The sequence below is a fragment of the Vulpes lagopus genome, chromosome 4, assembly GCF_018345385.1.
Source record: "Vulpes lagopus strain Blue_001 chromosome 4, ASM1834538v1, whole genome shotgun sequence".
In the NCBI taxonomy this organism is placed as follows: Eukaryota; Metazoa; Chordata; class Mammalia; order Carnivora; family Canidae; genus Vulpes; species Vulpes lagopus.
In genome coordinates, this window is record NC_054827.1 from 60739666 (window position 1) to 60765749 (window position 26084).

At 49.1% G+C, this 26084-nt stretch overlaps 2 protein-coding genes across 2 annotated transcripts in view; one reads left to right on the forward strand and one right to left on the reverse strand.

The window, feature by feature from the left end:
* Positions 1 to 16718, forward strand: part of LOC121489526 (neuronal regeneration related protein) — a 28204-nt gene extending 11486 nt beyond the window's left edge. Inside the window, exons 4-5 of the mRNA XM_041752653.1 lie at positions 11036 to 11113; positions 14966 to 16718. Of these exons, the coding sequence (XP_041608587.1) occupies positions 11036 to 11113; positions 14966 to 15091 (204 nt within the window). The 3' untranslated portion in view covers positions 15092 to 16718. The remainder of the gene's footprint in view (positions 1 to 11035; positions 11114 to 14965) is intronic.
* Positions 16719 to 16762: 44 nt separating this feature from the next.
* On the reverse strand, positions 16763 to 24321 carry LOC121488779. Its single transcript, XM_041751086.1, has 6 exons — positions 24232 to 24321; positions 23471 to 23525; positions 23156 to 23373; positions 22783 to 22997; positions 19727 to 19784; positions 16763 to 16927 (listed from the first exon to the last, which is right to left on the reverse strand). Exons 1-6 carry the CDS (start codon positions 24319 to 24321, stop codon positions 16763 to 16765), a joined length of 801 nt encoding a protein of 266 aa, XP_041607020.1.
* Positions 24322 to 26084: the final 1763 nt, after the last annotated feature.

A 26084-nucleotide genomic window follows, 5' to 3' on the forward strand; every position in this document is an offset into this window, starting at 1 on the left:
TACGTTAATTACAAAGTCTCCAAATGGGGTCTGGTTAAATTTGTTTTTCTTTCTGAGTTACCATTCTTGGTAGTTTATACACTGTCTCTCTGGGCTAATGAGTATTTTCTTCCTCACTTAGGGTCACTTTATATTTTTTATGTAGGAGAATTGACCCTTGAACAACACAGGTTTGACCCTCACTGGTCCACTTACATGCAGATTTTTTTTCTGACAAATATAATACTGTCAGTGTATTTTCTTAATAAATTTCCTTCTCTCTAGCGTACTTTACTGTGGGAATACAGCAAACAATACACATGGGTGTGAAGTTTGTGTTAATTGACTATGTTACTGGTAAGGCTTCTGGTCAACCTAGACTATTCTAGTTAAGTGTCGGGGCCGTCAGAAGAAATCATACACAAATTTTTCACTGTTCGGGGCATCGGGGCCCCTAACTCCTGTGTCGTTAAAGGGTCAACTATGTATGGTTTTATACTTGAAGATCATTGATAAAGATAAAACTTTAATTCCTCACTAAGGAGTTTTTTTTTTTTCTTTTTTTTTTTACTAAGGAGTTTTTGAATTGAAATGTTGAAAGGCGGAGCTGTAGTGCCCGTGAGGGTAAACCCATGCGGGAAGGCGAGCGCTTCTGCGTGGGCCTGGCGAGGCGTGGAGGGCGCTGGGGGCTCAGCGGCGGGTCCCACGGAGCAGTTCGCGTTCTCGGCAAATGCGCTTCTAACTGGCTGCGGCGATTGTAGACGTTTGTTTGGTTCTAAATATTTCCTCCCGGGGAAGACGCGAGGAAGACAAGAGGGCGATGACCAGCGTGGCGGGTGTAATGCACGCGAGGTGTCGAGGGAGCCGCGGGGCGCGGTCACGGTGGTGCTCGGGGGCGGCCACGCGGGCGCCGTGTCCCCGTCCCGGGAAGGCCGCAGCCGTCGCCAGGCCGGTGGGGGTGGCACGTCGCCCCGCGTGGGCTCCGCGCGGAGGCGGTGAGGACCACGGCCGCGGCCCGGGGTGTGTGTGCCGGACGGGAGACGGGACGGGATGGGGACGGGACGGGGACGGGACGGGGACGGGAGGGCGATGGGTGCGGGAAGGATGGGGACGGGGACAGGTGCGGGCGAGGGACAGGGACGGGTGCGAGAAGGACGGGGACGGGTGCGAGAGAGAGAGATGGGTGAGGGAGAGAGACAGGGACGGGGATGGGTGCGAGGAACGGACGCTGGGGACGGGGACGGGTGCAGGAGGGACGGGGGTTAGGGACGGGGACGGGTGTGGGAAGGACGGACGCTGGGGACAGCCCGGGAGCTGCGCGGGACCCCGCCGCCTGCCCCGAGGACGGCCCCGCCCTGGCGCCCACGAGAGTCGGGGCGGGCCTCCGCGCTGCCGGCCGTGGACACGCACTGACTCACGCCGGTTCCTCGGTCCCCGCCCGCGACGCTGCGTGAGCTGCGGCCCCTTCCCACAGCCCGCCCGCCTGGCCCCACCACAGAGAAGCTTCCAGAAGCCGAGCGTGCACCGCGCTCCAGGCCCCTGCAGGGCGGCTGGAAATCCAGGCGGTGCACAGGGGCTCATCCATCCTGATCGTAGTCTGTCCCTTTAGTTTTCTGCCAATTTTCATAAAGGGCGGCAGCGCAGGCCCCTTAGTGGCCTCTGTGGGACCCAGGCACTTGGAGCATGTGGGTACAGATCTGGCTATGTTTTTCCTTTTTTTGAAGCCAGGCTTCTCATAAGATACTCAACTAGCACCTGGTTTAAGCCAATTTGATTAGGGTCCCTTGCAGCAGATAGGACCCTCCCTCCGAGTCCCGGATCTGTTACGCGGCTTGTTGTTGAGGACAGAGCGGGCGTTAGGTGATCCAGCAGACTGGTCCAGGCCTGGGGCCCGTAAAATGGTTTCTGCTCAAAGCTCGGCCAGGGGTTTGCGGTGCCCGCAGAGGAGGGCACACCGGTGGAAAGACTGAATGATGTCTTTGGGAATGAGCCCTTTGGGACAAAGCGCGCACCTTCTGGAAAGCTCGGTCTTGAACATGTCAGCATGAGGAATGCTTGGATATGTCCACAGACTCCTCAAAAGCAACCGGCTATTTCATTCTCCCCCAACCAAGAAAAATCCCAAATCCTTACGTCTAGATACAACAAAACACCTTACTATGTGTACACCCCTTTGATTCAGGGGCTTTAACAAAAGAAATTGATATTTGAGGACTTTTTCTTCTATGTTGAAATTTTTCCTAAGCTCTTAATGAGTAGCACATGCTTGTAGGACAAGAGGAAAGAAACAATGGCATTCTGGGTGAGTAGCAATCAGACTTAACAGTTATTTGAAGGTGAAACCTCGCATACCTAAAATTACTTAAACCAGCTAATAAAAGCAAGTCTCTATGTTTCCCATTAACCTTGGAATGTGCTTGGAAGCCGTCCCGCTGACCCCCATGCCGGTGCTAGGGAGCCGGCGGCAGCATGGCCCTGGTCTGTGGGAGACACTGGTTCAGAAGCTCCCAAGCCCGTTGCCGCCAGATGGCTGCCTCCCTTTCTCCCCCTTCCCTTCTCTCACCTCAAGCACAGGAGAAGCCATGGAGAGGTGGTGTTTTAGTTCCTTAATTACAAGTGAAAACCGATCTCTATAAGGGAAGGTGGTCCAGACTTAGAAACGCAACGTGTTAAGTAAATATTTACTCTGGTCCCACTCCGGGGAGGTAAGAGATTTTATTAACATATTTGTTGAGGTCATGGGGGCTAGGAGAAGCTTATGCTGTGCTTAAATGCCTGAGGGGCCTTTTTTTTTTTTTTTTTTTTTTGCTGCTAGTTAACAAAGGCCAGTATTTTTTTTTCTGCTGAAAAGAGCAAGTATCTTGTTTTGTGGCCTTTACTTTCTTATTGTTCATTCACAAACTGCTTAATCTCAAACCAGAGCTTTAAAAAGCCGCTTTATTTTTTTTTCCTCTTTGTTTGGAAAATCTCTTCTTAGATATCCCTTAGGAGATTTGTTTCCAAGCTTTGTTCTTGTACTTTTTCTTCTAGTTTACTTTGGGCTGTTATCAGCCGTTTGTACTTTGTCTCCATCGCCGAAAAGAAAAAATCGTCCGTTAAAAGTCCAGATTTGAAGTGTTCGGCTTAATTCCTTGAGTCCAGTCCACGATTTGGCTCTGCTTCCCGTACCAGGCTGACCTCCAGCCCAGGGGAGGGTGTCTTGGCAGAAATCTGAGAATTCCTCGATCAGTAACTCCCTTTTTTGGATTTATGGAGCCTTTAGGTGGACTGCTGGGCGCTGAGCTAGGCCCTGCTGGCCGCGGGGGCCGGGAGGGGTCCAGAGCCACGGCCCCCCCTCGGGCTGCCGGGCCTGCTCCCCCCAGCTCCACCAAGCCCTGACCACTCCCCCAGCCGTGGCAGGCCAGGGTGAAAGCAAAGGCGGGGACCGGGACGAGGTGAGCCTTTTGTGGCTTGCTCCTGACCCGATTCCTTGCTCCTCTTGAAAGTCTTTGCTATTATTCTTAGAAATCAAATTTTTAAAGGGCGAGCAGCTAAACAAGCGGCGGGTTACCCTGTGGAGCAGCGACTGCGAAAGCTCTTGGTGCTGACGATTAATTTCACATGTAAACACTTTCGTTCTGTTGCCAGCAAGGAGATTTCCTTTTCCTTTCTCTGCCTCCTTGAAATCTAGAAATAAAATCGCACAGCTGTCAGGTTCCCACATACTTCTCAGCGGCCTCTCAACATGGCTTCGCCACCAGCCCAGCGAATTTAAAAGATTCTACTCTTAGAGTCTACGCAGCTTGTTTCAGACACCCCGACTCAGGAAGTCAAGAATGACCATGTTCCCCCCGCCTGGCAGGAAACGTCGGCGGTAGGATGTTCTCTGTGCCCGGAGTGGACGCCAAGGCCAGCCTGTGGGACCTCCCTTGCTGTGCGGCAGAAGGGCGCGTCCCTGGCAGGCCGCGGGGACCTGTGTAGTGGGAGGGCGCATCCCTGGCAGGCCGCGGGGACCTGTGTAGTGGGAGGGCGCGTCCCTGGCAGGCCGCGGGGACCTGTGTAATGGGAGGGCGCGTCCCTGGCAGGCCGCGGGGACCTGTGTAGTGGGAGGGCGCGTCCCTGGAAGGCCGCGGGGACCTGTGTAGTGGGAGGGCGCGTCCCTGGAAGGCCGCGGGGACCTGTGTAGTGGGAGGGCGCGTCCCTAGAAGGCCGCGGGGTCCTGTGCGGCAGAAGGGTGCGTCCCTGGAAGGCCGCGGGGACCTGTATAGTGGGAGGGTGCGTCCCTGGCAGGCTGCGGGGTCCTGTGTAGTGGGAGGGCACATCCCTGGAAGGCCGCGGGGTCCTTGCGGTGGTAGGGCACATCCCTGGAAGGCCACCAACCTCTATCACAGGCGGGCACGTCCCTGGAAGGCCACGGCCTGTCCGTCAGTTGGGCCCGTACAGCTGAGAGCCTTGGTCAGTTGTGGCTAACGTGTCCTCCGTAATCACCCACTGTCGTGGCAGCCGGCTCCTGCATGCGTCTGTGTATTTAAGTGGCTGCATGTTTCACCGAGTTCCCAAGCCAGCGTGTTTGCCAGCTTAGGCACCGACACTCTGCCCTCCAGAATGTGCAGAGGCTACATGCGTTATCCGAATGGCCCGGGGTTCTGTATTTTTATCTTTCTGTCTTCTGGTGGCAGTGCGTTTCCTCCACACTGTGCTCATCTGCAAACACCACTCGCAGGGTTAGGCAGATTGCTAAGACCAGGCCTCCAGAGAGCTCGCTCAGTGCATCATCTTTTGGCACCATCTAATCTTTGATGTAATGCTGTTCAGAGAAAATGATCCTCGTAACTCATTTATGGTTTCAGTTTACATCCTGCCCTCTCACATGGCCAGCAACACCTGGGAGCAGAATAGCTCTTGAGGGAGACTCTTAATGGCACCACTTGAAAGGGTGTTTGCAGAAACGAAGTACACGTATACGCATATAAATTCTCCTTCTAATACGGTACCAGCCCACGTGACCTCCCAGCCAATTAGGCAGAGTAGAACATGTACACACGCAGATACACACACACTGTTTAATTGGCAGAGAGATTATGAAATATGCTCCTTTTCTGTTCGAAGAATTAATTATGCAGGTTGGACACCTGCTGCCCTGCTCTGTTTTCCTAATTGCAGGGGGGTGGGCACCTGTCCCTGTTAAGTCATAAAAGGGCCATGTGTGTGCATTCCTTAAGCACACAGAACTCCACCAAGGATAGAAAATAATAATTGCGGTCATTAACAACCAAGCCATGCAGCATCTTTACGGCAGGATTCTAAGACGGCATGTTAACCAATTAGGTAAGCAGCACAGACCTATGTGACATGTGTAGCTCTGAATAAAGCCATGGCCCTGCCTTTGAGGGTCATTCTCCTCTAACAGTCTCTTCAAAGAGCTATTGATGGGGCACCTGGGTGGTTCAGTCGGTTGAGCTTCTGCCTTCAGCTCAGGTCCTGATCCTGGGATTCTAGGATTGAGCCTGAATCTGGGCTCCTTACTCAGCAGGCAGCCTTTTTCTTCCTCCCTCTGCCTGCAGTTCCCTCTGCTTGTGCTGTCAAGTAAATAAAATCTTTAAAGAAAAAAAAAAAAAAACCAGAGCTATTGATAAAGACAGTAAACAGAGAAAAATACCAATTCATTTCCTGTAGGTCCCAAACCAGAATGTTTGCCAACTTAGGCACCAATTGACACTTAACTCTGCTTTCTGGACAGAAATACGGGTAGAAACCCGTAATAAATAGATACAATTCAAATTTTACATGCACCATAAAAGTGATAGGAGACATGTCCATTGTTTGATTCTGTGTGTGGACCATACTATTGGAAAACATTCTGCAAGTTTTTAAATGAAAAGCTTAGGAGAGGGACACCTGGGAGGCTCAGTGGTTGAGCATCTGCCCTTGACTCAGGGTGTGACCCTGGGGTCCTGGGATTGAGTCCCGCTTTGGGCTCCCTGAATGAAGCCTGCTTCTCCCTCTGCCTGTGTCTCTGCCTCTCACTGTGTCTCTCATAAATAAATAAAAATCTTTAAAAAATGAAAAGCTTAGAGATTTATTTAAGATTTTTTTTTATTTATATATTCGTGATAGACGGGGGGTTGGGGGGTGGTGCAGAGACACAGGCAGAGGGAGAAGCAGGCTCCATGCCAGGAGCCTGACATGGGACTTGATCCTGGGACTCCAGGATCACTCCCTGGGCCAAAGGCAGGCGCTAAACCGCTGAGCCACCTGGGGGTCTCAAAAAGCTTAGAGATTTAAAAACAAAACAATTTAAATGATAATCTAGTTTGCATGGTTTTAGGACCTTGCTGGAGTGGCCTCTGATTTCCCTCATGTTTTATTTTTCTAATTTGGATGCCAAGTAATGATTACTGGCAAGCTAATTACCTTATGGGCTTGAAAAGAATGAAGTTATTTTTCAAAATGCATTATCCAGAGAGTAAAATAAGCCAAGAAAGAAAGAGATATTTAAAAAGCGAAACCATCAACATGGTTTCTTCTTCTCAACTTGTAAGACAGACCATTGAAACTTAAATACCCAACTATCAAATACAAGGAAGAGAATCAGTAAGAAATAGCACATTTTCAGCATAACACTGTATTTAAGTATATAGTGGGTTTAAATATATTTAATCAGAGAAAATTGGTTTTACCTGAGAGCTGCTCATGGGTATCTAAATACACATGTATCATGATTAGTGTGCTTAAGCCAGTGTGGTTCATTATGTCAGTTCTGTTGTTTTTAAACCTGGTTGTCAGTGAAATAATGCAGTACTATAAAAAAAAAAAAAAAGATACATTAACTAATATAGTCAGTGAGAAGCGTAAACCCTCAGCCTTTCCCAGAATTCAAGCACAGCCTTTGCATGTTCTCCAATCTAAAACACTGTAAGGCTTCCCTTCCCTCTGTATTTTCTCAAACACTCATGTTTTCTTAATTGTTGAGGATATAGCTTGTTTCTGTGATTCCTGACATCTGGAAGAACAGTACTCTACAGGGTTTTGACGATTTTACTTGAGCAAGAGCAAACAATTATTTTATACATGGCAGTTTCAAAAGGATATGTATCTCTTTGTGAAAAGAACACAATCTTCTATTGTGAAGATTAAGGCAAACTTTGGTTTACTTGTTTAATAAAACAGTAGTGTTTAGGTATTGCCAGGTAGTTTTAGGTATTATCCAGAATGCTCACATTTCTGAGATGCACATCGCTCCCACCAATAGAGAACTCAATGAATTTTAAAAAAGAAAAAGTCAGTTGGTCTTTGTGGAAAACAGAAATTTGAATCCAGGAAACTGAATGAATGGAGTAAGTTTAAGCCGTGTATCCACCTCTGGGGCATCAATCGACTGGTACCAGAAGAACGGGTAAGTTTAGAGTCCATCTTGCAAACAGATGGATTTTAGGAAGATAGATCAACTCACCCCTGTTTTCTGACCCATATATGATCAGTGCTCAAAGAATTCTGATTGTGGGGCCACTGGCAGCTCCTGCTACTCTGAACTTAGGCAAAAGGGTACAGCAGTCTGTGGGGCTGTGTTTGTGTTGTTGCTATGATGGCCCCTGAGAGCGGCAGCGAGACCTCCTGGCCAGAGGTGCTTTCCTGCGTGGAGCTCATCACACCCACTGGCTTTCTTGGCTTGCATCTGGTCGCCATCCGATGCCCTTCCAGATCTGCTCACAACCACCCCCATTTGCTCTCTTGGCAGCACTGCTGGATCGTTTGCTGAATGTTGGTTTTGGGGTTTTTTTTTAATTCTGTTGATACATTTTTCAACAGCAGTTATATTTAACATAACCTATACATTTTTTCTTTAATTGCACTTAAATCACATTATTAATTTGCTAGGGCTGTCAAAACAAAGTACCACTGATTAGGTGGCTTAAACAACAGAACTTTGTTTTCCCACAATTCTGGAGTCTGGAACTCTGAAGTCAAGGTGTCAGCAGGGTTGGTTTCTTCTGAGGCTCTGGCCATGGCTTGTGGACGGTCGTCTTCTCCCTGTGTCCTCGCATGGCCTCTCCTCTGTGTCTGTGTCCTCATTTCCTCCTTATAAAGACACCAGTCGTACTGGGTTAGGTCCAACCCCAATGACCTCATTTTAACTTAATTACCTCTTTAAAGACTCTATCTCCAAATATATGCACATTCTAAGGGAGGGAAAAGATTCTGACATATGCATTTTAAATGTGGGGAATGTACAATTCAGCCACTAAGAACACACTTTTATAAGATGATCTTCTTAGAAGGTCTCTCACCCAGCCCACCCCGACCCACCACCATGAGATTTGGCTCCTAGAAGGCAGGGACTGTATTTCGCTTCTTGTAATCCCTAGGACCCAGCAGCGTCCAGCACACCCAGGTGCCTCCCAAACTTGAGGGGAATGCATGCAGGGACAAAGGCATTCTGAACTACTTGAGATCAAGGGTAATGGTTATCATGGGTCTTTCTTTACTCTTACGTACTTTCGTGTAGCGCCCAAAACACCACAGGAATGAGAAAGAACAAAGCTGTAATGGAGGTAGTCTCTATTTCCAACAATCTACCAACTTTTTCCAAATACAAAAGAAGAAGTTGAAATATCCCCTTTAGATGCTATATCCGGGGATATGCGGAGTCCTTAGAGACCAGCCAAGCAAGTTTTAACAATGTAACCAAAACCCCTCTCTCCCTGCCATTTTTGGCTTAAAGTTCTGACTCTGAAGGAGACTGGGAAGAATTTACCAAAAGGCCAAAGTCACATTTTTCCCAAAGTCTGCAATGATTATCTTATGATCAAACACTAAAAACTGCCTAATTAGAAGTCCCCTTGGTCAATTTGGCTAAATTAATATATTTCAAAAGAACAAATTTGGGTTAGGGGAAGAAGTTTCTTTAGTTGTGGGTTTTGCTATCAGGTACCCATGTTCCTGAGTTCTTTGGCAAAAAAAATCATTGACTGTTTTTCTTATTTTTTTTTTTTAAAAAAGGAAAGTTCTTGGAAAAACAAATTGTAAGAATAGTAAATGTAATGATTTCTGAGGCTAGCTATTTTTCTCTGCAGATTGCACTTGGGTGGCTTTTATAAATGATGCTTTGAACCTGGAAGCTCAACACTAAAGCAGTGTCATTTTGTTAAAAGAGACTATCACAGAAAAGTTCAAGAACACAGATATAATGTTTATTTGATGTTACTTCTCACTGTGTCCATGTGCCTACTGAGGTTTTACATGTATTTTTATCATTTCTGCTTACAATAGAATTTTATTTCTTTCTAATATGTATAATATTTGAAATTTGCACTTAAAGCATGCTTTTAGAGGTAATGTAGAAATGTATATTAAGTGAACTTTATCTCTCTTTATATTAAGTGAATCTATAGTTGATCCCAATTGGGATCTCCTTAAATTATGTACAAAGTGGGGTTCTGAATGCTGTGGACTTGTTTTAAGCTTTAAAAAAGAGCTTGTATATTTTAGATGGCAGTTTTCTGGTTAAAGAGAATGTCAAGGGGACGTTGTTTGTCCCAAACAAGGCAGGTGGTGGAATTCTTCCAGAAGGATCTGGACAGAGGAGCGGGAGAGCTGAAGGAGGTTCTGGGGCAACCCCACAGCCCAGAAAGCAGACCCAGTCTGAAGTCAGACTTCAGCTCTTGCAGATATTTAAGATACAAACGTGTGTGGTGTCTGTGGAATGGCGTAATTCTGACAGAGGTGGTAGGCAGTTTGCATTCTAGGGTGATTTGAGGGCGTCAGGAATTTAGAATCTGGAAGTCTGCTTTGAGTTCAAATCCTACCCGACAAGCAGGTGGCCTTTTTGAGTCTCTGTTTTCTTGTCTCAGAAATGGTAAGATCTATTTGCAGGTTTAATGTCAGGATGTATTAGGGTAACCTGGGATGTTCCATAATGTCACTGGAGTAAAGCAAAGCTAGTCCCTGTTAGATCATCCCGAAGGCTCGACACAGCCTCCCATGTTTCCTACCTGGAGTCCCCTGACTGGGTGGATGGACGGGGACACTGAAAACACCACAGTTAGCTTGATGACTAGGCCACTCCGTCTACCGCTTCCAAAAACAAAAACGACCTTAAGCCTGGTGGTTAATCTATTAATAAGAAGTGATTCTTACTATCACTTATTGGATGTGATGCTTATTTAGAGCTTATTTAGTGAATCAGATCTGGAGGGAATCTTACCTAATTTCCTCCCCTCCTCTCAAGCAGGCCTATATCAAATGTGAATTAACTACGGCAGATGGTTGTTAGATTCTGTTTCTAAATTTCTTAAAGGAGATTTCACAGTTTTCCTCTCTAAATTCTTTTAGCAATTTAACAATTCTTTTGCCAAGTACTTCCTTATAGCTGACCTAAATCCATGTTGCCATTTAACTCCTAACCCCCTACTCCCAGCCTTTCCTGGAGATGGAGAACAGCTGGTCAGCAACCTTCTTATGCTAATAGCCCTTTGTACATTTAAAGAAGAGTTACTTAAAAAAAAAAAAATTAAAGAAGAGTTACCCAATTCAACTCAGGTTCCCTGCCTTGTCTCACATGCCCCCACCCCCACATTCATCAGCTGGCACATGGGCAACCCATCCCCCTGCCTCTCTGACACCCTGCTACTTCCAGGTACCAGGCAGAGTGTTGCCAGTGGCCACATAGACCCTGCTTGTCACTGCCCCCCTTATGCTTTGTGCATACTGCTGAGCCTTCTGGCCAATTCCTGGGATAACCCCTACGAGAATTTTATGGGTACGTGGCACCTCCATCTCAGAAACAGAGTCATCATGCGTTGCTTGGGGAGTTAGGTCCCCCCAGTGCCTCAGTTTGCTCAGCTGGTCGCCTCAAGAGGCTGTCACCTAGTGTGCTGCAGATGACGCTGATTGAGCTCTTTGCTCCACTGGACCTAGTCTTAGAAGACACTGAGCCAGAACTCTCCTAACAGTCTGAAAGAGGTGGCGGGCTTTTCCAGTGACATTGAGGAGGCCTGAGCTCATGAAGTTGACCCCGTATGGTTCCACAGTGGATGCTGTGTTTAATCTGAATGTGTATGCTTTTGTGTCTCTGTAGGTGTGTTACCCAGAGCTCTCTGTCTGGGTCAGTCAAGAACCATTTCCAAATACGGAAATGGAGGGAAGGCTTCCTAAGGTAAGATCCCTAGCTGCCATTTTGTTAAAAATGTTTTTCAATTTAGAGGCAACATCAAAAAAATCAGTTCTTTTTAATTTTAATATGCATTTAGTCTACAATAAGAATTTATTAACGTGAGACTGTTCCGACCTTGGAAATAAGATATGCTAAAATAGATACATATGTATGTATCCTGAAGTCCTGTGACTCTTACAGTTCACATTGTCTTCCTTTCTTGACAAGTCCAAAGTGCAAAGCAGATTTTAAGAATCATGGAATCAATTTATCAAATGTACACTTTACAGGTTTTTAATTTGTTCCATTCTTGGTTAGTAAACTCAAGTATGATGATTAAACTACAAGATATCTTAAAAGTATAAGATGACACTTTTGTCTGGTAACAGTGCCCAGATATCTGATGCAATTACCCAAGAAACAAAACAGAAAGAACAGAAACAATTATTTTTCTTTCTTCTAATTTTTAGGCCTAAAAGTATTTCCTACAAACATGCTTTCCTTGTCCTGACATCTCAGGTGTGGTAATTGTCTGCCTGAAGAAAATTTGTCAAATTTACATTTTAGATTTTAGCATCATTTTCAACAACATTTACCAGTTTTGGGGGGTTGGGGGTAGATATCTTTGGATTCTCCTGTTAAGGTAAATACCAATTTGACCTTAAGGAGGAGGATTGTACTTTTTACCGATGACCTGTTGATTTTGCAATTAAGAAAGAAAAATAAAGTGCCCTAAAATAAAAATAAAATTTCCATTCAGAAGTTTCATAAGTACAACTGCCACATGGTGAGGCTTTCCCAGCTCTTTCTGACATTTTAATGTCTGAGAGATTCTTACACTAAAGGGAGTTGGCTGTTCCCCATCCTTTACTGACAGGCACAACTCGAAGAGACAGTGTCCGTGGGCAGTTTGCACTAAGAGAAAACAATTCTAAATCGCTTTTATCTTCTAGAGAATTTCTGAAGGCCCAGTTGAAAACCAGGGTTAGAAACATAGGCCTGCAGAGCTACACTTGTACTGTCTTACAAGGGTGGGGTGGGAGGGAGCTTTATACTGGGCTTAAGACCCGTATACCCCACCACCAGGCCACCACCACCCCACCACCCACCAACCTACCCCAATCCTTTACTATCCCACCACTACCCTACCAGCCATCACTGCGCACCCCTCCACCACCCCAGTCTTTACTGGGAATCTCAGGGCATAATTCATCTCAGCAGCTGAGGGTAAGACATGATAATGGAAGGCATAAGGGTGAGTATAGTGTTTTCATTATTTCTGCCCCATCCAGAAATCCTCTCTTTGATACTGGTGACACCAGCCAGAGTGGCAAGAATAGGCAAGTTCTTGAGGGAGGTTAGCAGTCACTCCCTTTTTCTTAGAAGTCCAATCCAGGCCCGAGACCATGCCTCCAATGAAGCAGGGGGGACGGGGAAGGTGGTTGGCACAGTGGATCCTGAGATTCAGGTCTTATACTAATTTCTTTCCTCAATCCATATGTGAGTAATACTTTAGGCTTAATGGGTCTGTCCTTCCCAGCAGTCTCCTAGTGGAAAAGCACAGCTTTGCATAATCAAAAAAGAGAATCTTGACTTACTTGGTCCAAGGCATATTACTGAGTAACTGGGGGATTCGTACATGAACAGTCCTCAGGAGAGAGGTCACGCAGCCTGGGGTAGATCAGCTATGGGACCCTCCAGGAGCGCTGGCCTGTGGGGCACTGGATGCCTATGTCCCTGCTGCCCCGCCTTCTAGATAGCTCAAGATCCCCAGTGCTCTAGGAGCCGTTATCTGCTGGATGATGGAGGAAGATAGGGTTTTTTTTTTTTTTTTCTGGAATACCTCTCCCCAAATTACCCAGAATCCCACCCAATCTTCATCTGGTTTTGTTGTGGATTTTTCCACAGAGGTAATGGGTTAGTAAGATGGAGACTTACACAGAGACTGACTATATATTCATTTCTGGGCAAAAGAGAAGTGAGCAGCTTTAAGGGCAGCCATGTCCAGAGTGCAGTTGGGTGGAATCACACTTAAGAACTTTTGATTTTCCTTCCTGGCCTGTGGTAATCAGCAGCACTGAATCCTTCATTTGTCCAAAACCTAAGTTTTTCATGTTGTGACCTGGGCTGACTGGCCAAGGGGAGAAGAGGGACAGTTAAAAAGCACCCGGATTACAGTGGATTTCTTTTATTAAATCCTGGGGTTGCATGCCAAAATTTCAAGATTAAAATTAGACTGAAAAAGACTGCTCAATATAATGCTTCTGAAACTCTATTAAATCCTTCATCGTGTGTGAGTGATGAGTTATATTTTAATTCAGTTTCCTGATTAGGTCCTGTTGCTATTTACTTACACCAAAAGAAATTATAAATCTCAATCTAAGACTGGAGCATGAAAATATATACTGAATGGATTTTCTATACATCCTGAAGATGCTGTATGCTTTGAGAGTTTGAGATTTTTAGACATAAAACTTAGGCATATAAGATGTTTAACATAAAAAAAATATGTACTGGAAATAAGACCTTTTGGGGATCCCTGGGTGGCGCAGCGGTTTGGCGCCTGCCTTTGGCCCGGGGCGCGATCCTGCAGACCCGGGATCAAATCCCATGTCGGGCTCCCTGCATGGAGCCTGCTTCTCCCTCTGCCTGTGTCTCTGCCTCTCTCTCTCTCTCTGTGACTATTATGAATAAATAAATAAAATATTTAAAAAAAAGACCTTTTAAAGTTGAGTTACCTGTTACATTTAGTTCATCCCGGGGCTGCTGAAAACATTTATTCAGGTTTCAGGTGGTTTTAAAGTTCCTAGCCACTGAATTCTTAGAAATTCAAATGTGATAATTTACAGATCTCAATGCAAGATTATTTTAATCCAAGTATTCATATCCAAGTCAAAATAGCTTATTGTAAATGTCCTATTAGAACATGTGATCTGAGTAAAAAGGAGGGAAGAAAAAAAAATCTTTTCAAATCATACTGGATAATGTTTCTGAGAAAACCCCAGCAATTAATGGCTTGGCTGACAGACTGTTGTCAACTGCTGTTTTCATACCTGATCGGGATACACAGGGATCTGTGGTCAAGTTAAGCCTGATCATCCCTGGAGCAAAAGGGCTTCACTGTCCTGTCCTCCTGCTAGTTGGTTATGATGGAGAGCTTCTCCGCATGGGTGCCTGATGGAGCAGCAGTCACGCTGCGGCTGGATTACTGCAGACACAAACACCACCTCCCCAGGGTGTGCGGCTAGACTTAGAATAGCTCCAGTCCAAACTCGGGGGATCTCACTACCTTCTAGCCTGGGTGGGAGTCGCACTATCCTCCTCTTTCCTTTGGTAGCCACTTGTGGTTCTGATTAGCGGGCCCATGTGGCCTGGGCCAGGTGCTCAGAGAATAAACCATACAACAAGTTACCTTTGTACAAGCGGGACTCTGCTTTTAAATATTGTTCTTATATACTGGAAGGCAGGCAGTTACCCACCTCCACTGCATAAATGCCTTAAAGAAAATGTGCTAACATGCTCACAAGCCCCTTATGCAGCCTCACACTGGGCCCTGTCCTCAGAAACCTGACTCTGGGGAATGCTGCCTCCCACATGGCCGGGAACGGCCGTTAGAGAAGCACTTGATCCTACTGAAGCCAAGGCAGCCAGTGTTTAATCACTTCATGCCCCCACAGACCTAATATTTACATTCAGGTGAACTGTGTTTAATATGTAAACTCTGTTTGCTAAACACGGGGAGTTCAAGGATAAAAGGCGGGAGGGAGAAGCAAAAGATCTCAGATGGTTTCAGAAGCATGACTAAGTGTCTTGTGTGTATGTGTGTGTGTGCACACGGGTCCGCCTGCCTTGCAGGGAAGACTTCCGATCCCAAAGGAAGTGAACCGCAAGAAGGATGACCAGATGAAGGCGGCCTTCCTGACTCCACCTGGCAGCAGTGAACTCCATGCCGCAGGCACCGGTTACCTCCACTCTTTTTAATCGTCACTCCTCCATTTGTATTACATATGGTGTATGGGTATTGATGAGGTCATGGTATCATATATGGGATTTTTTTCTGTGTAAATCATCAAGTATAAGAAGAAACTATGGGACTCTGAGCCTTGCTTTAGAGAATTTACAGTGGACAAATAGGTATCATCAAACCAGTTTTTACTCATTCTGACTCAAGTGAAACGCTCAGAATTTCACACTGTGAATCCACGTTTACAACCCTTCCAGGTGGGCCTTCAGGCCTGGTTCTCGACAACGATGTCTTCCACAACTCAAACTCCCTCTGCTCTCACACAACCGGTCCACTCCTGCCTTCTCACTCACACTGCTCCAGAATGCTTCTCGCAGAGGCTGAGAGTCCCCATTTTTTTTTTCATTTAGATGTAACAAGCCTAGTAGTTTATGTTCATCGATTGTCTGTATATCTCTATATTTTATCCATGTACTCTTTTGATGTATAGAAGTAGTTTGAAACTCATTGTTTCCTTGTGGTAAGTGACCGAGATGCTGCCACAGGACCTGAGACACTGATGAATGGTGCTATTTTGGACTTTCAACATGCTCCTTGGCGAGGTAGCTCTGATGGAGTTATATTTTATTTCCATGTTCTAAGAAGGTGTTGGTACTCTGTTTCCCTGAATGTTGTTCTCTAGACTGGATTGATTTGTTCTCCTTGTGTCTTCAGTGTGGCTTTCTTCTTCAGCACTGTAGGTTGAGTGAATGCTACCAGAGAGAGTAAGAGACTCGCGTCTCATCGGCGGGCACTCACAGACGTGCAGTCCCTGTCGCGGGAGCAATCACAAAACTGTAATTTACTTACCAAATCTCTTCTTTTTGGTAGCCTCGCCTGCCTAGCTTAGAGAAAGAAAAGCAATAATTTGACAGGCGTTTTTAGGTGTCTCTTTTGGTTCTTTTTGTTTGAAAGGATATTCGGGGGGAAAAAGAGGGCCAACTTTTAAAATAAACGCCCTCTGGAAAAAAAATCCAAAAAACTGGCATCTGAGTAGGAATATGCAAATTCGCACCTTTCCCGAAAATCAAGTTGGAAAAAAAGTCTTTATAAAATTTAAAAAAAAAAAAAAAAAGGCAGAGCACTTCTTTTCTGGCAGTTTTGGATAAGCAAGGTGTAGACTTTACATTTTTGTCCTTGCTCCCAATGAAATGGATCAACAAAAAGAAAACCAGACAATACCATCTACTCATGGATTGTTGTTGTGTTAGCCAGTCTGAAAGCCCACCTTAATTTTTATATAATCGTCTTTGGCTCTTCCCGTCGGGGCAGGCTTGGTCCCGTGCTGTGCCCTCCTGACTGTTAACCCCAAGATGCATGCGCCGCCCTTCTTCCTACTCTTCTTGCTCCCCCCTTGACCTGAGTCTCTTGTGCATCTTCCCGCTCCCTCCTTGGTTAGAATAGGTCTATCAGCTGTGTAAATAGAGCAAGAAAACCGTATTCTGCATCTGTGGCATTTACGTAGAGTTGCGGTTGTACGCTGCTGACAACGCAGGCTTTTGTAAAAAAACAATGTGATCTTGACTGATGCACTCACAACAAGTACCCAGTGTATTTCAGCTATTTTAGTAGTATTTGTTCAATAAACATGCAAGCTGTAAGGTACCCGGTGTGGCTTGTCATTGGAGAGGCCTGCTGTGCGAATGCGCTCACCCATCCGTGTCAATTTGTGTGTTCGCAGAGCCCCCGGAGTAGATGGAGGGGCAGCTATGGAAATGGCATGTGCACCGCCCTCTGCGCGTGTTCCCTTCTGCAGGCTTTACCAGCTTGGGGACGAGGCACTGGCTTGTCCGGGTGGCCTTGCAGGGCTGCCTCTGAATACAAAAGGGAGTCAGCTGAGACCCCGCTCAGGCCTACACCGTTTTCCCTTTTCAGGGCAGTCGCACACCCCTCAAAACCTGGTCTTCCTTGCTCCCTGCCACCAAGACCTACTCTGGGGCATTCTCTAGCCACAAGGCACCAGGCCTCACTTGCCCTTGTACACAGATAAAAAGGCTTACGCTTGTAGGAAGATAAAGATCTGAGACAGGACTTCAAGACATTAATTCATGTGGACCCAGCTACCTGGGATATAGCACACGATGCCATGGCATCACCAGAACCTTCCGGAGGGCTCCTCTGACCCTGGAGCCAAGGGAGTTCATCCTCTCCCTGTGTATGACACGTGAAACATCACCCGGCTCACCCCAAGCTGCTGAGGGGCTGGCTGGGTCCACTAGTTCGATTTCATGTGAGCAGAGGCTAAGGCACTGGCCTTGGAGGTAAGAGCAGAAGGTGGCACTGCTCCAAAGTGGCCACTCAGCTTCTGGACAGTGGGGGTCAGATGCTCCCTCTGGGAAACCTTGAGTCTTGGGCCTTATGTGTCCAGAGGGCCATGTCTACTGGGCCATTGCTTCTGACATTAAGGCACATCTCAGATTTTGGTTAAATTTCCTGTTTTCCCTCAACTTTTATCAAGAGAAAGGAGCCCTAAGGCAGAACTAAGTACCCCTGCCTGCCACAGATTCAGAATTTGTTCAAGCTGAAAGGAAATTCATAAAATGGAGCCCTCACTACCTTTTTTGGTGATCCCATCCAGAGGTCAGCATGTCCCAATGTGAGACAAGTCCTCCCTAAACTGAGTCGCCTTTCATCTTGTAAATAAATGCCATTTTCCTACCTTGAAGCCTCCCGTCACCTGTGTATTTTCACAGCAGGAAAGGGATCTATCCTGTCCTGCCACAGTAGCCGAGCGGGGACGAGGCCGGGCCACACGGGTGGCCCAGCCCTGGTGGCTTCATGCCCACCCGTGTTGGCCAGCTGTTACCACCCAGCACGTCACAGCCACAGCACACATCCTGAACCCATGACCTTCTCTCAGCTCCCAGATTCTGCTCTACTCGTGAGTCTGGCTGGTGCCTCTGGCTCCAGCTTGTGCGAGCTTGCTGTCAAGGAGTCAGTGAGCTGGACTCATCTGAAGGCTTGATAAGGGCCAGAGAATCCGCTTTTGGCAGGAGAAGGCCGTTCCTCCATTTGGGGGCCAGTCCAAAGGGCTACTCGAGGGTCCTTGTGACCTCTGGCTTCCCCTGCAGCCAGTCAGTGGAGAGCTAGGACTGAGGCCGCAGCGCCTGTGACCTCTCCTCAGAGGCCCCCGCCTCCGTCAGCTCCGTTCCTTAGGAGCAAGTCACTATAGCCCACAGGCCACACTCATGGAGGGGACCCGGCGCCCCTCCCCAGGGGAGAAGGGTGCAGAACTCTCGGCCCCACTTTCAGCAAGCACTCCATGGGAAGTCAGGGCCTCGGGGACTATAAGCCAGGGCTGGACCAGAGCGACACCCCTGGCTGCACAGGCATCAGCCTGTGGGCTTCCAGAACCCGGGGCCAGTTCTCCGTGGGGAAGGCTGCGTGGAGGGCACTGGGGCCTGTAACCCCGGGGCTGCCCCGCCAGAGGGAAATGCAGAGGATGCATCAGGAACCATAGGAGCAGGAGTGCCAGGATAGGGCCCTAAAGCCCCACGGGGCCCAGGGGCTTGGGTTTGCTGAGGACCGTTCCCTCAGGCCCCACCGCCCTCGAAGGAAGTGGCACGTCTCACACCTGTGGACATGGCCAACAAGCTAGGTGCGACTCAGGCTGCTGAGGCAGGGGCAGCAGGGACAGCGGGGGTGGGCAGGTCCACGTGGGGACACCACCCCCGGGAGCTGCACTCTCCTCTGGAGGCAAGAGTAACAGGTGTGCCCTCCAGGGAAGAGGCCGCTCACCATCTCCGGGCACACGCACGGCCTGTGCGCTTGTCAGGCGACCGAGTGTCTAATAGAAACCTTGACCTGGTGGCCAACGTGTACGACCGGGAAGGCTTCAGGGAACAGGCAGGGAAAACTGGGACATGTGGCCATGGGGGGCCGGAGTGCAGTGGACTCCCGGTCCCTGTCCCCACTGGCCGGTGCTGCAGCACTTGCCCCCAGTTCCGGCATCACCAGCAAAGGGCCGGGGCACCGGCAGGCCGGTGATAGCAGCCTGGGACCAGGTTTCATCACTGCTCCCCACGAGGGGCTGCTGCAGGCCATGAGCACCCCAGGCATCTTGCACACCTGGAGTGACCCTCCCCCAGTGACACGTCCCTGGGGTAAAAAATCCCGTCCTGGGGCGGCCCAGGCTATAGAGGGGCCTGAGGAATCATGATTTTTAATCGAGGGACGTGTGCCTCGCGGCATGTGAAGCCTTTCAAGGGTACACGCTCATGGACAGTTTCACAGAGCTCATTTTCAGATCCCCTACCCATCATCCTACTCTTTCCCAAACGGATCTCCTGAGAACGAGTCTGAATTCACACATGGGAACAAAGCTGAGTCTCATCTATTCCAAATCTCAATAGGACACGCTGCCCTCACGACGACCCCAGACTCCCAGGTGTGGCAAATAGAGGGGAAATGTCCTTTAATGGAACCTTTATGGCCCTTTCAAGATACCTTTAACCAGAAATCCACAAGACTTTGGACTTTCCCTTCTTAAACACACATTGAAAGTGACATGTTGGAAGACACGGAAATAAGGTATTTAGACTCATACATGGCTTTTCAGAATTCAGATATGGTAAAGCGGAGTGGCAGAAATAATGACAATTTTAATTAAATACCTTTTCCTCTTCCATCTCCTTCCACTCCTCAAAGAACATGTGGCTCTCACGGGACAGCCTGTGAGAATGAAGCACAGAGAAAAATCAGAGACCACGAATACCAAAAATGGCCTCCTTGCATACATGCCTTCCACACGGCTCCGAACTCCTCTCTAGAAAGTATCTTACCTGGGAAGAGATGCAACCCAGAGCGGCTGCAGCAGCACAGGGCTGCCGAGCTGACTAGATGCATCGAGAGCGCCTTCGGGGAACACGAAACTTTCACAGGACAAGATGATAAAACCCAAGGATACACTTTGCTGTGCATTTTCAGGTTTGCTGCACATTACTTAACACAGTCTTCAAACTCCGTTGTATGAAACCAGAGCATGAAATACTTATTTCAGTTATAGTCAATTCTCCTCACATTCTCTTATTAAACATATACTATCTTTTTCATAATAAAAAAAAATTGTGTGCTGCCACCCTGATTAGCAGCCGAGGACCTTTCCATTTTATTAGTGGTATTTCTGATTTTTTACGCTAGTTCTTATCCTCCACAGCCAGTTACGATCTTATTTTATGTGAAGAGAATCTATTGATTATCTTGTTTTTACAACTTAACCATGGAATTAATCATGTTACATCTATATCATTTTAATTTTTTATCCTTTCAGTGGTTGGTTTCACAAGGTATGCTTTTAATCTTCATTGATTTTTATAATCTTCAAAATAGCTAACTGAACTGAAAAAGTTTTTTTCTGACAGAAGGTGCATCTAATTTGGCCACGTGGTTTGACAGCAAAGACTGGCTCTGTCAACGAGGCTTGTGATAGACACTTTCTGTAAATGAGCTGGATCTGCAAGCTCTGAAGTAACAGTAAGGTATTTAAAGCAAAAATAAGGTCAAAGCATTTTATCAAAAGGCACGGTTTTGGCAGAACTAATGAAATTAATAATGTATCTGTTTCTCTAATCATTTCTGAAAACAGAATTTTAAAAGGTGAGCGTGTGAAAGTGTTACAGCACAAAAACAGTGATTTAATAAATCTCAGCAGAGCTCTTTTGGTGTACGTCCCATAAATGGACAAGGTGAATCATGCTAATGATGAGAACAAAGCTCTCCACAAGTCACGTGCTTTCCAAGTCACTGCTTCTAAGAAAAAGGTAGAAGAACCTAACCAAGTTGTCAGGTGACAGAAGATGAAAAATATTTTTTGACAACAGCTCATTATATGAACTTCGGCATATAACCTAGAAATTCAAATAATTGAATTACGTTGCTATAATAAAACTTTCAATCCTGTAGCTTACACCTATAAAAATCAAACAGAAATAGAATTGAAGTGGAGCCTCTCATTCTAGCCACACATAATGTTCCTCTACAGATACAGGGACTGACAAAAAGTCCATCTCATTAAGAGATGCATTTATAAAGTAATTTCACTTTTTGTATTTAATAATTACTATAATGTACTTGTGATGTTTTAATTGGTAAGTGTATTACCAATAATGATTATTAAAATAGTTAATTTTAATTTAGATATATTTTTATTAAAAATAAATGTGATAGGGTGATTAGTGAGGTCTTTTAAATATAAATTATACTAAGGTAAAATTTGTGGGGGAATGAAATGAAGCTTTGATTTGAAGGAGAAAAACAAAAAAAGTTCATTGTGTTTAAACACTGACTGACCTAGAGGGCTCCTGGGTGGCTCAGTGGGTTCAGCACCCGACTCGGGTCATGTTCTCAGCGCCCTGGGATCCAGCCCCATGGCGCGCTCCCTGCTCTCTCCCCTGCTTGTCTCCCTCCACCCCCACCTCTCCCCTCCCCGCCTCGTGCTTGCTCTCTCTCAAATAAATAAAATCTTAAAAAAAAAAAGGAATAATGGATTATGAACCACCAGTGTTCAGATTTGATTGTACACGTTCACAAAAGAAATTCAACTTTCATTTTGAAATGTTAACACATTTACACTATGCTCCAAATTGGATCCTTTGAAAGTATTTAAACTTACGACAAAAACCTTCAGGACCTTAAAAACCGCGTGAGGACGGTCCCTCTTTACAGTTCCTTCAGAGGGCGTGAGAACCGAGGTGTCCGGGAGCCTCTGCGCCAGGTGGCGGCCCGCGCAGGGCACTCATGTGGGCCCGGCGACAGGGTGAGCGGGCCGCCCCGCGCGGTCTCCTGAGGCGCCAGCTGCCCCACAGGCCGCGCCGCTGAGCCCAGGCACAGCGAGTGCCCTTCACCCGCCCGCCGGGGCGGGCAGCTCGCCACTCCGCACCCTCTCCTCCGCGGCGCCCGGCAGGTCGGCCCCGCCCAAGGCCATGGGGCGGCAGGCCTCCCTCTCCCCTCCCCCCACCCCCGCCGTCTCCCCACACGGTACGGCCTCCCCCTCCCCCCGTCTCCCCACACGGTACGGCCTCCCCCCAGCCCCCCCCCATCTCCCCACACGGTACGGCCTCCCCCCAGCCCCCCCCGTCTCCCCACACGGTACGGCCTCCCCCCAGCCCCCCCCCCGTCTCCCCACACGGTACGGCCTCCCCCTCCCCCCCGTCTCCCCACACGGTACGGCCTCCCCCCAGCCCCCCCCCCGTCTCCCCACACGGTACGGCCTCCCCCCAGCCCCCCCCCGTCTCCCCACACGGTACGGCCTCCCCCCAGCCCCCCCCCCCCGTCTCCCCACACGGTACGGCCTCCCCCTCCCCCCGTCTCCCCACACGGTACGGCCTCCCCCCAGCCCCCCCCCGTCTCCCCACACGGTACGGCCTCCCCCCAGCCCCCCCCGTCTCCCCCCCCGTCTCCCCACACGGTACGGCCTCCCCCCGGCCCCCCCCCCCCCCCGTCTCCCCACACGGTACGGCCTCCCCCTCCCCCTCTCCCCCCAGCCCCCCCCCCCCGTCTCCCCTACACGGTACGGCCTCCCCCTCCCCGCCCCCGTCTCCCCACACAGTACGGCCTCCCCCTCCTTCCCCCCCCCCCCGTCTCCCCACACGGTACGGCCTCCCCCCCCTCCCCCCAGCCCTCCCCCCCCCGTCTCCCCCACACAGCACACAGTAGGTCCTCCCTGCCTCACCGAGGGCTACGCGAGAGCGTCAGGGAAGAGGACGAGCGGGTGCGTGGGTCCGCTGGTTCTCGCCCGTCCGGCGCGGTTACACCAGCAGGTACCCCCCACCCGCCCCGGGCCGGGCACCGCCCTGACCTCCACCCCGTCGGGCTGAGCTCCGGGAGCCGCTCAGTCCGCGGGCCCCCTGCCCCGCCCCCCCACCACGTCACCTCTGCCCAGTGGCCCTGGGACCCTCCGACCGGAAGTGCGTGGCGCCCACGTGGCCCGGGCGCGCGACCGGAAGGACGGACGGACGGCAAGGCCTCCGCGGGGGGCGCGGCGGGGCCGGTGAGGCGGCAGAGCTGAGGGGCCCTGGGGCCGCGGGGCGAGCACGGACACGGACAGCGTCGTCGGCCTCAGCCGAGCCGCCACCCAGCAGCCTGCGGCCCTGAGGCGCAGGCGCAGCCCCGAGGCGCAGGCGCAGGAAGGCGGCCCCAGGGCGCAGACGAGGGCGCAGGCGGTGGCGGGGTGGGGGTGGGGGTACCCCAGGGCGCAGGCGCGGGCGCAGGACAGCGGCCCCTGGGAGCAGCGCGGGGCACACGGGGCCGCACAGGGCCGCGGCTGCAGGACCCCTCGGCCCTCAGTGTCCGGGAGCGCACGCGCAGAGGTGGGAAGCGTCCCGGGAGCTGTGACCGCGGACGGAGAGAACGACCCTGACCGCGAACGGTACGGGCTCTGCGGCGGGCGGAGGAGCCTGCTCTGGGCGTGCGAAGCTGCGACGGCCACACAGCCGTTGGCGTCCCCTGGACAGCTTATGGAACGCTCGGAGTTTCAGGCCTTAAAAGGATGAGCTTCACAGGTGAACGGATCTCCGCGTTTACAAGATTCGACAATGAAGAAAGGATCCGATTAGACAGCGGCACAAGGCACGAAGAGACGGGGCATCGTGGATAACGCGGGGCGGCGGGTGGAGACGCAGAGCCAGGCCGCGAGGGAGCGCCCCGCCCCCACCACGACGGGGCTTCCCTGGACCCCTGCGGGCGACGGCAAACCCCGCTGCTGGGGAAGGGGAAGAGGAGGAGGAGCCGGCCGCTGTGCCCGCTGCTGGGAATGTGGGACGGGACCGCGCTCCGGAGGAGCCTGGCAGGGTCGCAGAAAACGAAGCCTGCAACTCCCCTGTGACCCCAACGGCCTTGCCGGGAAGTCCCGTCCACGGCAGAGCCGGTGTGGGGCGTGGATGGCAGCCTCGTTCAGGATGGGCACAGGCGACCCGGGCGTCCGTCAAGGAGCTGCCTCAGCAGACTGTGGCCACTTCCCGGAGTAGCGCCTTGCCGTGAAAACACGGGAATTACTGAGCTGTGCGGCACCCTGCAGGAACCTCCCGAGAATGACGCTCCGTGGGGAAAAAATGCCAGTCCCAGAAGCTTACGTACTATGTAATTCCACGTATATGACTCTTTAGAAACGACCAAGGTGTACAGGGGACAGCTGAGTGGTTGTTGGGGGCTGCAGCGGGGAGGGGAGAAAGGTCAACGCGAGGATGCGCGCGGTGATGGCGATGTCCTGCATCCTGGCCACCCCAGGGCCGATATCCCGACTGGGAGGTTGTGCTGTGACGTCACAAGGTACCGCTGGAAGGACTGGGTGACGTGTGCATGGGATCCCTCTGCCTTACTTCTTATAATTGCATGTGAATCTACGATTATCTCAAAATAGAACGTCTAATTTGAGAAAGAGGAAGAGAAAAACATCGACTGTCTGCAAACTATTCAATTATAGGAGACCTTATCTATTACCTACCCTGGACATTTACGTTGTTTCTTATTTTTCATACTCTACATGATGCTCCAAAAGCTCTTTATCTGTTGTGGGTTTTTTTAAAATTTTTATTTATTCATTCCTGAGAGACACAGAGACAGGTAGAGACACAGGCAGAGGGAGAAGGAGGCTCCCTGTGGGGAGCCCGATGGGAGACTGGATTCTAGAACTCTGGGGTCACGCCCTGTGAGTGAAGGCAGACGCTCAACAGCTGAGCCACCCAGGTGTCCCTCGGGTTTCCTTTCATATTTTGCCAAAGTGCTTTTCCAAGAGTTTGTGCCAAATTACACTCGTCAACACAGTAGTGTATCTGCCCTACGACACCGCCATCAGGCTTGCAGTGCCCACCTGGTTTCCAACCTCTGCTAATTTTGCAGCTTAAAAATAGTACCTCGTTGCCTCTATTTTCTCTGTTGTATTACTGAGGGTGAACATTTTTAATGTTTATAAATCATTTATATCATTTTATGATTAGTCTATTCATCAAGACCAAGGGATTCCTCTGCCCCTTCATGCATGAAGCAATGGGCACAGGAAGCATTACAAGCTGGTTAAAAATTGATTGTAATTTCTCAAAAGTTACAGCACAAGTGACAGCCAGCTTTGGGTGTTAGGGGAATCCTGAGCTGAAACACCACCAAGAAGTGGGGGAGGATGAGCAGACGTAGCCGGAGCAAGGCCAGAAGTACAGACCAGACAAGACATGGTTTAGGCCCCGGGTGAAGTCATGCTACTGCTGAACAATACTGGGGGGAGGGGTGGGGAGGGGCAGGTCAAGAGTAAAGAGCTGTATGAAGCCTTTCATGGTGGAGAAAAAGGAGCAGGGAGGCCAGTAGATATACAACAATTAGGTAAGAATCAAATGGCATAAAAATACAAATGACAGAAACCTAGAGAGATAGCCTGGAGCACAATTTTAATCCCAGAAACAAGGTCCGATTGTTTTAACAGAGTCCTAATCTTTTAAAACAAATCCGGGGCTAGGGTTGTCTGAGGGTGTGTATGACTGTGGATATAAATCGAGGAAAGGGAAAGGTCAGGTTCTGAGTGTGCAGATGCCTGAAGACATGTGAAAGCAGAAAATTATTAGTACTGCTTGTACTGGGGCTACAGATGGGAGGACCCTTCTGTGACTGCATGTGGACAGCCACATCCAAATCACCCCTGCAAGGAAAGAACACGGGCCCAAGCTGCAGAATGTGTGTTGCAGAGAAGCGAAGGAAACTCTACGTCCAGTCTTCTGCCCTGAGCAAGCATCTCTCCTGAAGCCTTAGACAAACCTCCGAGGGAAACTGAGTCTGTCTTTGGATGCTGCCCTTGCTAGGAAGTGATTTCACTATTTCTACACTGAAATTGTCAGAAGACTCTGTGTTTGAACTGACTCACTGTTTTCCTCTTTCTAATCCTCACTGCACGTTCTACTTCTCCCCCTGGAGCCACACAACACAATGACGACAACAGTGTGTATTTAACGCACTCCAACTACTGGATGTTGCACACGGTATGCGCGTTAT